The following is an 11,953-nucleotide window of genomic DNA, read 5'->3' on the forward strand; positions in this document are numbered from 1 at the left end:
CTAAATGTAGACCCCCGCTAGGCGTAGAAATAATTACACAAATAAATAATGTGGGTAAATTTTTTAAGAGGGTGTTTTTTCGTCATTTGTATGGCTTTTTTTTATTTTTGGAAAATCAGATTTATAATCATCGATTTAGGAAGGGTTTTTAACAACAAACAATATACTGTAGGAGGCACCACTCTACTTCTTATAATTAGCTGGATATGGAGGTTTAAATATTGACATTTGTATGGCACTGTGTCGACATTTGTATGTCACATTCGACATTTGTACGGTCAAAGGAGCTGTACAAATGTTGCCATACAAATGTCGACAATAATGTTTTTTGACCAATTTTCGTACATTATATACCCGATTCACGTATTTATTAAACACAACATCCTTACACCATATGGCTAACTTGTATTATAATGAAACATATTTTTATTGTTTATATGCTATGCCCAAATATTTCGCTTTACGTATCATGTGTAATTGCGGCTTGCATAGTACGATTTTTTTAGGTGTAATATCATTTTGTTCGCACATCGTAAATTTTCTTGTGGTATTTGTTCGAAGTCGTTATTGCTACTCGGGAGAATTGAGTAAATTTTGTCTAAACCATATGCTTTACGTCGAGCTCCCGGGACGAAATGTGTACCTTATTAAAGAATTAATTAAACACAGGTGTAATTTTTATATAAAAATTTAATAGCAAAAAAAACGGCTAAGTTGTCTTTATACTTAACGATACAGTCTTAACAAGGAAGCAAAGTGGTAATTCAAGCCTGCATGCTAATATTGATACTCAAGTAAGCGAAAGATTCCAAAGTTGAACCCAGGGCTCGGAACCGGTATTTTTTTTAAACCCCGAAATAGCCCGATATTTTGAATTTTTTTATGCTCATTACGTAGGACTGAATCATGTATTTAGGAAACAATTTTGCATTATTAAAACGTCCCATTAAAAATGAAATTATAAACAAAAGAACGAAAAAGAACGTAATAATACCGGTATTTTTGTATGGAGCAAATATCGGTTTCCGACCCTGGTTGAACCACCGTTATGATAATACTATTACTTATTCTGTGCCACCGTAGCGAGTCATATAATCATAAGACACGAAATCATATTTAATTACCATTTATTGTCAGTTGTATATCATTATTAGTATAGGTACAAATAGGTAACTTTTCGTGCAGGATGTTTTTTTTTTGTTATTGTAAGTGTATGTGACTTCAAAATTTTTTGGTTATTCCTACTCAATATAACGTGCACTATTGAATTAATGGGCCAGCTAGCCAAATTATGGAAAATAGTATAATTTCGGGGTACCAAATTATACCGATATCTTGGCTGGCCCATGGACTATAGGAGAAAAAATCTTTCAATGTTATATGTGTGTACATACAACACACATATAACTGTTATATATTGTTATAATTTTTACTACTTTCGATTTTTACGTTACTTCCAGATACTTAAGGCCGTTCCATCGGTTTGCCGCTATCACTGTCACATTTGCGCCAAGTGTCAATTTTGAACGAATTTGGTCGATTTTTATTTATTTTAAAAACGTTGCCTAACAATATCGAAATTCGAAAGCTGTCAAATTACTATTTAAGTTAAGATTGTTTTTTTCTTCTTTTTTTGTTTATAGTGTCACATAATAAATAACCGAGTAAAGTTTGATTAAAAGTCCGGGTTAGAGGTTACTTTGGGAATTAATTGTATCGAGTGAAGTGTCATAATTCGTGTATCGGAAGCTGTGTTATTAAAGATAATATAATCAAGAACTAAATATATTTTTTCCACGTCTACGAATATCAACGTCTCTTAGATAAATATGATCATATAAGGAGATTTTTCGCCTTCTGGCTCAGGGAACGGCCTTAAGTGATCATAGAGTGATCACTCACCGCTGTGCGACATGCTACACTTACTGAACGGACTCCTGCACACGGATCAACAAGTGGACATCTTCGCTGATCATTGGCCTAGGCTAACGTGCAGGTGCCTCGCCTACTGTGAAAGAGAGTGAAGTAAATGACCGTACGACTGTGTATATGACTGGGTAACCGATAATGTATTAACAAAATGTGATATAAATATGCAATTACTTGGCATAGTACTTAGCAAAGTAATTAGTAATTGGTGTAAACCGTTCTTGTGAATATAAATATAAAAAGAATTGAAGTAACGTTAGTGCATTCAAGTTGAGACAATAGTACAAAAGTTGGGATACTTTTTCTTCTCGTAGAATCAATATCACTTGTGATGTTGAGTAGGAATACCTAACCTATAATTTCTGGGAGTTTTAAGAACACATTAACTTACAACAGTTAAAAAAATACTTATATTTAGACATAGTTAGTTAGTCTCGTGAAACGAGATGTTGAATTCACGTCCAAGTCGGGGTTGGGTCTTGAGGGGCGCGGGCAACGATAATCGCACGCAAAATTGTACAGTGTTTTGCCCTTCGTCCGCCATCCGTGCGTCGAAGTGGTATTGTGCGTCGATGTCCTTGGTGCGTGCCACGGCCGCCATGTAGCGCGCAGAGCGCCGCGCCGTGCGCGTGCGCGAGGGCGACGTGAAGTCCACGTGGTGCAGCCCGAAGCGAGACCTGCATAACACCGTTCATATAATACAAACGAGACAATTATTTATATAAGAAAAACAGGAAGGAGGAAGTGCTACGAAATGGGCTTATCTCAGCATGATGCTGGCGACTTCAAGCGCTGACCTTCCGATAAGACTTTCAGGTAAAAGAGTGACGGCAGGTAACACAAAGGTAACATTGCTGACTGGTATCCGTCCAACCACTGCAAGTAAGCGACAAGGCGGTGTAGCCTACCACGTCCATTCCGTCCTGCTCCATTGCCAGCAGCACCTGCATACGCTCATGGTCATTACTCACTGGTATCCGTCCATCCACTCGAAGTTGTCCATGAGCGACCAGGCGGTGTAGCCCACCACGTCCACTCCGTCCTGCTCAATGGCCAGCAGCACCTGCACACACTCAAGGTAAGTGTCGTTTTAAACGACTAAGCGCCACTTGCACCATCCCAGTTTAACCCCAGGTTAGTGGAGTGACGCTAAGGGCCACTTCCTCCATCCCACGGTTAAGCGGTTAAACCGTTAACCCAGTGTCAAATTATACTGGTAACCATGCCAACCATGGTAGGTTTAACCGATTAACCCCGGGTTAGTGGAATGGTCCTACGAACCTCAAAGAGATATCTTTTCTATTATACGTGACGTGTATTAGTATTGTCGTCGTGCACTAGCCATTTTAAATCCTAAAATCGAGATGCTAACAAATTAAAGTCGAGTGACGCGTGTTAAATTTTCATAATTAAAGCATACAGTATACAGTCATTGAGGGTCACTGTGCAATTTGAAGAACCGCCTGAGTGGTAGACCTATATGAGACCACACCTCCTATTTAAGGATGACTCACGTTAGACCGGGCCGTGGCCGGGCCGGAGCTTCCGGCGCTTCGTTTTCTGCACCACGTTATCACCTGCTGCCGGACACGGCCCGGTCTAACGTGAGTCATCCAATACTCAAACCCTACCTACCTATACCACCTACCTACCTATATTGACCTATATGAAGACTATATGGATTCATATTATTACCTGTGCCAAGTAGTCCCGGTAGTAGTCGACTCTGTTCTGGTCATCCAGCTCCTCCCCGGAGCCTGACACTCCGTTCTCCATGATGAAGATCTTCACGTTGCCGTACTGCTGTTTGATGTACGACAGCAGGGAGCGGAAACCCTCGGGATAAATCTGGTTGTTGAACAAATATAACATATTATTATAATTATAAGGTCACGCTCACGTATACAATTATACATGTAACCAGATAGCACTGTCGTTTTATTGCGTATCAAAATTGATCCTTATCACCGAGCGAGACACTTGATCATAGGAGATTAAAGGAAACGGTGCGAAAGATAAGATCAAACTACAGAATTGTGTCTCACTCGCACTACTGTATTGTAATTTTGGCATTATTGTCTAAGGACGTCATTGCACCAATCAAAATAAGATGCGATCCTCACTTCTCTAGCTTGACTTCATTTCGGTTACACTTTTTTCCAGAATTTTTTGGGAGTAGGGTATTTTGAGAATGCATTATGAGATTGAAATATGTCGCCCCTGCCAAGCGAAGACAATTAAGGGTGTTTTGGGAGCGTATTTTGGAACTAGTAGTCAATGGAACTGTGTAGTAGTTATACCAAGAACATATCCTTTTGGGAATATGGTAAGATTGATAAGTAATTTAGATATGGAGTCTTTTGAGGAAAGGTAGATTTGAAATTAGAGTGTATTGACTAATAGAGTGTGTTGGGTTTGCATTCGCCGGCGGAGAGATCATGCTCGCATGTAGCCTTACACTGAGCCAGGTTGACGTGGCAGTAGGCCACTCAGGCCGGACGCCGAGCTTGACCGCCACCTCCTTGGTGCCTCCGGTGATGAATGTGCCGGTGTCCTCGCCCGGCGCCGCGGCGCGCACTGTCTTCGTCGTGTAGTGATTCAGCCCCAAGTAGTCGTATGAACCTGGACAAATTAATGTTTTTCCCTAATCTCGTACTTTAATTTGCCATTTGTACATCTCTCATTTGTACATATAGTGAGCTGCAAAATTACATGGATACGTTATGAATGGAATTCATTCCTAAAGTGGCCATGCACTTGTACCTAAACCTAAAAAAAAGTATATACCTACTCTATTCCTCATAATCAACATCGAGCTCCGTTCGCAAATGCCCGGTGACCATATGGATCTAATAACCGCTTAGGTGATTCTGCTCCCAGTAAATTTTTGTTAGTAATTATTTTGGATAGTATGGTTTTACATATTACAAGTTGCATATGGCTGTGTTCCCGCCACCATTGACTAGACAAGGAGCCGCCTACCCTACCTCTTTATAACTAGTATACCGACGCATATGGAGCAGAATCGATCAAGGGGGTTTTGGAGCTAGAAGTACCTACTAGGAACAAATTATCAAAAAACATCGAAATACCCCTAGTATGGTAATACTTTGAACTTTGAAAACACTTTGAACTATAAACTTCATTTTGCCTGCTCGTTCGATAAGTATAACTTACCCCTGATCAGCTCTATCTCTTCCTGCGTGAAAGGCGGCAGCCTGGAGCGCGGCTCGCCTTCTTCTCTGCTCTTCTGTGCTATGTAGCGCTCCAGCGCCGGTGGCCAGCCCCCCGCAGCCGAAAAGATGGGGTGGGAGTAGCGACCGATCTGAGATAAAACAAATTATTGTCCAAAATATTTTTTGATACACACTTTTATGACTATATTTTCTTTCCTGCGCATGTCTTTGTATGTCTACCCGAAAAGTCACGAGAAGTAGGTCTCGGCCTACCTAATAAAGGATGACTCACGTTAGACCGGGCCGTGTCCGGGCCGGAGCTTCCGGCGCTTCGTTTTCTACCTTTGTTGAGAAATTCATCCTAAAAACTGACATTGGGATTGTATACAATTTACGAGCACCTCGGGCTCGGGCGTTCTTACCGAATAGTCTTTAACGAGTTCCGTGAGCTCGACGTCCTGATCGGTCTCCGGCTCGTACCACATCATGTGGTTGGTGAGCGACACCTGCCCTGTAACATATCAAGGACAGTAAGGCCGCATAAATATCTACACACGTGTTAAATGTTTAGTTTTATAGTTGCCCATTAAACATTTCAACGGGTAAAGGGTCAACCTAAAACAGTTCCATCCCAAATACCCTTTAATTTTATATGTATAGTTTGCAAACATCAATGGCCTGTCTCTAATATCTATCTTGAAATCTGGAAGTCTTTAAGATTAAGATCAGGAGTGGGCCGATCCAAAGACAACCTTCTGAAATGGGGCATCAACCCGGGACAAAGTGATGTACTATGCGAATGTGGCGACCTACAAACAACGCAACATATGATGCAGTGTTCCCTGTGTCCAACTACGTGCACTACAGAAGACCTTTTTTTTTTTTTTTTTTTCGTCCCCGTGACTGCCACCCAGAGGTCCCCGTTATGGCGGCAGGCGGCGGTCATGGGCGACCCGCCTCCGCCTAGCACTACAGAAGACCTGATAAGAGCTACCCCCGGGGGTTAGAGGTGGCAAGATATTGGCAAAATATTATTTAGTTTTGATCCTTTCACACGATAAGAAGAAGAAGAATCTTGAAATATTTCCATTATAGAGTACCTAAATCACCTCGTCAGTCGTCCCTAACTACTCTTAAATACCAATATTCTGTATCTTTTCATCTTACGACCTTAAATGCAAAAAGTCGCATGCAATTTTCAAATTCAATCTACTGATCAAATACCGCAATGTATAAAAAATCGCACGAGGTTTGTTGCAAAGTGAGTGGAGGACTTTAAGGTCTTTACCGGGCCGCGAAGAACAGACATGTCTTAACTTTTAACAAATACCATACGAAATGGGAGGAATGTCTCCCTCGGCCAAGTTAACGCACTGAACTAAAATGATGCGCCCTTCTACCGTCTCATCAGCACTAAATCTGACAATGTGTCCATTATCATAATATCAGCCTTTTATCGCCCACTGCTGAGCACAGGCCTCTCTTCGAGCACGACACTTGTCTCAATCTCATGCAGAAGTGACCCGCAATCTTCCGAATGACGTCCACTCAACGAGCTAACGGACGCCACTAAAGCCAGGCGCTCCTTTTATCCGTAACAGTAGTAGTGCACCTGCCATCACTGTCTGGCAACACGTCAAGCCCAGCTGAATATTCGTTTGGTAATGACGTATCCCAAGTCTTGCACCTTGATGCGGCGTCGGATCTCGACAATAATGTGTAACTTAAAGATTTTGGCTTCTTACCTTTTACATACTTAGGCTTAAATTCTTTCTCATACAGCCTGTAGGCCTTCGCGTGCGCTAGCAGCACATGCTTTGTGCACAGATACGCCCCCCGCTGCGCGGACTCCATCCCCGGGGCGAGCAGGCCGCTGTACCTGGAAGATAATACTCAGTGAAACTCCATGGGTCATCCATTCATTACGTAGTAAAATTCAAGAATTTTGACAACCCAAAATAGCCGAAAGAGATAGTGCCATACATTAGCAAAGGACAGCATGATTCGACTCTCTGAATCGCTGTCAAACTTCGGGTTTGTAGGAAGTGTCCTTTCTGTAAGGTAGTACTTTTTTTTGTGGTTCGGGGTGGCCCTTACCCGCCATCGCAGATCGACTGCGGCTCGTTGATGGTGAGCCAGGTGTTCACGCGGGCCCCGAACAGCTCGAACACCACGCGCGCGTAGTCTGTGAACCAGTCTACGATCTGCGGGTTGGTCCAGCCTCCTGAGAATTGAATGAATGAATGAATGAATGAATGATGCTTCCAGGTGATGAATTCAGTTAGTTAAGAACAAACCTCAACTAAGGTCATGTAGGGTAAGGGTAACAGTATGATGATTACTTATAAATGTTTCTCTTGCTCCGCTGTCTCTCTTACCCTATCTATACCTTATAGGTAATATTTGTAATTGTTATATTTTATAATGTCTGCTAATTGTAAAGGATGACTTACGCTAGAACCGTCCGGGCCCCGCAAGAGCCGAGTACTCACCAACCGACACCGAGCTTTCCGCAACGCCACCGAGTCCGAGCCACAAGACACAGCTCCATTACATAAGCTACCGTCGAGCTATCTTCTCCAGCAGGCCGTCTATCAAGGCCCTGTGGTAATGTTAGCATTCAGGTCTAACCTAACCTGTAGTCTTTGCTCGATGAGGTCTTACCTAAGTCCTGGAGAGGCTGCGGCAGGTCCCAGTGGTACAGGGTGACCAAGGGCTCTATGCCTTTCTCCAGCAGCCCGTCTATCAGGTCACTGTAGTACCGGACGCCCTCCTTGCTGACGCGATTCGGGAACCCGGTCGGCAGCACTCGCGGCCAGGCTATCGAGAATCTGAGGATTACACAAATGAGAGACAAACATATTAAGAAATTATTACATCTATCCCTTCACTGGAGACTCTCGCTGTTATGACGGCCAAGGAATAACATAGGTATACCTTTCTCTGTACCTCTTAGCACCTGCTACCTATAAAGGATAGGTACTTTAATGACTTTAACTTCGAACGTCACGGCAGCAGATTTTTTTTTTGTTTACATAAATTGTTTTTTTTGTTTCTGCGATCTTAACGAGATCGTCGATCCACCATCGCCAAAAGAACCTTACTCTAGAAGTCCACATTGGGGTCCCCGAGCAGTTGAATGTCTCCTTCCACCGGTGGTAGGAGACGCAACCTAAGCCATAGCTCCGATGACCGATCTTTGATGGCCATGAGCGATCGGAGCCATGGCATTGGCCGGTTCGGGAAGGCCGGTTGCACGCGTTCATAGGCTACGGTGACTGCTTTCCATCAGGCGGGCCGTATTCTTGACGTGGTATTAAAATTAATCTTTAATAGAGAAAAACCGACTTCACAAAACAGAATTAGATGCCATTAATATTATTTACAACCATAGTACACGACATGTTATAATAATTACCTACAATAAAATTAGCCCCTGCAAGACCTAAAATACTTTTCGTGGAGGGTTCTGGACAGTTTTGAATTGTTTAAAGTGTTATATTGCGTTTTGAATTGGTCTTCATGAGCAATTTCATTTCACAAAACAGTGCCGTTTAAATGCAAATGCTTGATTTTAGATTAAAAATAACAAAAATCGCTATGAGTATGCTTTGGTATATAATTTGAGTAAATACTTAGTTCCCTCAATTTTCCATTCTTAGAATAGAATAAGAATAGTAGATATTATCTACTAATCTTTATAAAAATATTGCTTTAAAATATAATTTGCTGAACAAACTAAACGAAGAAGACAGTAAACGTGAAATCGTTCTTCATCAGGAGTTCTCCTTCATCATATGTCACTTTTCTGAAAGAAAATGCTTGATTTGTTGATGAAAAAACAAAAATGACAATTATGTATGCCTAAAAAATTTGAGGAGTTCCGTCGATTCCTCATGGATCCCATCATCAGAACTAGATTTTATCAAAAATGCGAGCAATTTGTAACTGTACACTTTCAGTAAACAAAATGCAGAAATGAGAAATTACGAAGTTCTCAGGTAACAAACATTTATAGAAACTTTAAAGTCGGTTAATGTACCTGTAGAAGTCCATGTTGAGGTCCACCAGCAGCTGGATGTCCTCCCTCCAGCGGTGGTAAGAGTCGCAAGCCACGTCGCCGTTGCTGCGGTCGCTAATGACCTCCGGCCTGGAGTGCACGAAGCGGTCCCAGATGCTCTCCCCTTTGTCTGAACAACGAGCTTGCGTAAATCACTCTATAGAATGTTGGCTTAAAAAATGCAGTAAAATCATCATTAAGCTTAGAAACAAATTAAAAGTTGAAAAAATTCACTGCCTTGGGTGGGACTTGAACCTACGACCACCGGATCGCTAGCCCATCTGAGCTACCTACCCTATACAGGGAATTATTCCACATCGATTTACGAGCGTTTGAACAGAACACATTTTCACAGTCGTAAAATGAATTAAAACACACAGTAAATAATTATATCGCGATAGTCTTTCGTAAACAGAGTTCCTTTGGCCACCCTGGCTCCATCATCAGATCAACTCGATGGTACCTACCACAATCTTGCATTGTTACCCGACTTACTACATATACCTATATGAATATTTTTAGCTTTATCGGAAACCGGGAAGTGTGTCAAATTTAACTTGCAAGATTTGATAACAGACCCACACACAGACAGACAACCAATAGCCATAATAGATGCTTTGCTGTCGCTTGGCTGCCGCGGTACTGCTGCACAGGGGCGTAGCTAGAGGATATGGCGCCCGCCCGGGGCAGTCACCAAATTTGCGCCCCCTGACGACTGACAAAAGTTTCCATGCTGCGGCATTTTGCCCATATTGGCGCCCCCCTTGGATGGCGCCCGGAGCACTTGCCTCCTCTGCCCCCCCACCCCCCTAGTTACGCCACTGCAGTGCTGCACTCACCGCTGGCATTCCAGCCGCCCTCGACCTGGTAGGCAGCGGTGGCGGAGCCCAGCTTGAACCCAGCGGGGAAGCGCCGCGCCGTCGTCGCGATGCCCAGCACCGCACTGCTCAAACATTTTACAGATTTAAACATGTAGACCGCGAGCCAGGCGCAAATTTCGTCAGTCATCGCCTCCCGGGCGAAAACTCGTATAGAGGTAAGGGGCTATGTATGATGAACCCTCGTGAACGTCAGCTGCCGCTCCGTCGGTGGGTTGAGGAATACAGGGTACAGGTACTTAACAGGTATTATTATATGAAGACGTATTCAGACTACACGTGTGACAAAGACATAATGGTGAACCATCATTTAAATATAGTATTATTTTAACTAAGTAATGCGTATTATGCAAAATTTAATTATCTTTCTAATGACGTATAGAACTTTAATGTAAGTCATGCAGATAAGAAGTTATGCTACTTGTTGTAGAGAAAACCGCGAGTGTGACACTTCTCACACTTACTGCACGCAGTAATAGTAAATTTAGATTTTTTACTGTTAATTTTACTATGCCTCGCTGTATTTATATGTCTTCTATGAATAAAAAGACGTTGTGAAGTGTTTATGTTACCGGCTTAGTAATAACACGGATGTGACACCTACTAATCGCACTTTGAAAATTCACCCAGGTACTTTTATTTATCTGCATAAAATATTTTTACGCTAAACATTTAAAAAATATTTTTCTTATACTTTTTTATGGCTGACTGTACTTCCATGTCTATCAAGTAATGAGCCTTAAATTCAATGTGGTTAACTTCCGACTGCATTGTCTTCAGAATTTATGACAACGGAAAGTGGTTCAATTTTAATTTTAAAAATTTAATTCAAACATATGTATTTATATATATACCTATACAGGTCGATCAATCTAAATGGGTCAGTTGGAGAAGTCAGAAACTATGAGAGATAGCGAAATCTATAAACTGAAAATAAATGTCATATACGAAGGAAAAAATGACCAAATCCTCCAGTGTCCAGAAAAAAATCATTCATTTTTTTTTCGTAGAAAATAATTTAATTTGTTCTTAGAGTATAGCGAAATCTGTTCTTAGGAACCATCATGGCGTCGATTTTAGATTTAATAATAATGACATTCTAACTTTTTTTAAACTCTCATACAAACCGGGAATCGAACCTGGTCAATATACTTTATGTAATCGCGTGTAGTATTTGTTTGTATAATTGATCCTGAAAGTATAAGGACCAAATTTAGCTATGAAATTTGACTATTATTTTTTGAATGCCATTATTATTAAATCTACAAAACAAATACAAATACAAAATATTTATTGCCAGAAAACATTGTTAACAAATTTTTCACAGAGTCACTGAGACACTAGTCTGAGCCTGTCCTGCCGAGCCCTTACAGGAATTTAACAGAAAGCAACACTAAAATCGTAGCCATGGTTCCTAAGAACAGATGTCGCTATTTCTCATAATTACTGACTTCTCCCTACTGACCCATTTGGATTGATCACCCTGTATATATAATGACACGGCGTAAAGCTAAATAAAATTGTATATTCAATCATAGTTACCCGATAATTACCACCTTCAACCAATCCATGGTGAAGACTGAACACTGCACTACGCCACATCGTCTTAAATACGAGAATAGTACAACCATGGCGTCGAACACAATTGTATCTATTAATTGAATAAGTATTGTAAATTACTTATGATTTATAATGTGGCAAAATAAACACAATAGTAGTTTGTTATATGTACACCGTGTTTTTGAACTCGTGTTATTCTCTATCTATAATGTAGTGTAACCTACATATGTATAATATATCTTCTTAGTAGTTTTTTTATGATATAGTAGGCAAACGAGCAGACGGATCACCTGATGGTAAGCGATTACCACCGCCCGCAGCACCAGAGGGGTTGGAAGACTTGGAAGTGC

At 41.4% G+C, this 11,953-nt stretch overlaps 1 protein-coding gene across 1 annotated transcript; it reads right to left on the bottom strand.

Annotated features, from left to right (window-relative positions):
• Positions 1-672: 672 nt before the first annotated feature.
• LOC134741835 (myrosinase 1-like) lies at positions 673-11,658 on the bottom strand. The gene is made up of 12 exons (XM_063674726.1): positions 11,586-11,658; positions 10,005-10,108; positions 9,148-9,295; positions 7,770-7,936; positions 7,203-7,329; positions 6,851-6,984; positions 5,528-5,616; positions 5,107-5,254; positions 4,388-4,551; positions 3,625-3,777; positions 2,901-2,992; positions 673-2,606 (listed from the first exon to the last, which is right to left on the bottom strand). The coding sequence occupies exons 1-12, from the start codon at positions 11,612-11,614 to the stop codon at positions 2,354-2,356; spliced, it is 1,608 nt and encodes a 535-aa protein (XP_063530796.1). The 5' UTR covers positions 11,615-11,658; the 3' UTR covers positions 673-2,353.
• Positions 11,659-11,953: the final 295 nt, after the last annotated feature.

This window comes from Cydia strobilella, chromosome 5 (genome assembly GCF_947568885.1).
Source record: "Cydia strobilella chromosome 5, ilCydStro3.1, whole genome shotgun sequence".
In the NCBI taxonomy this organism is placed as follows: Eukaryota; Metazoa; Arthropoda; class Insecta; order Lepidoptera; family Tortricidae; genus Cydia; species Cydia strobilella.

Coding starts and splice junctions, on each gene's coding strand:
- LOC134741835 (XM_063674726.1), bottom strand. CDS start 11,614: ATGGATTGGTTGAAGGTGGTAATTATCGG. Junction 9,296..10,004: donor GGGCGGCTGGAATGCCAGCG/GTGAGTGCAGCA, acceptor CTCGTTGTTCAG/ACAAAGGGGAGAGCATCTGG. Junction 5,617..6,850: donor TAAGCCTAAGTATGTAAAAG/GTAAGAAGCCAA, acceptor GATATGTTACAG/GGCAGGTGTCGCTCACCAAC.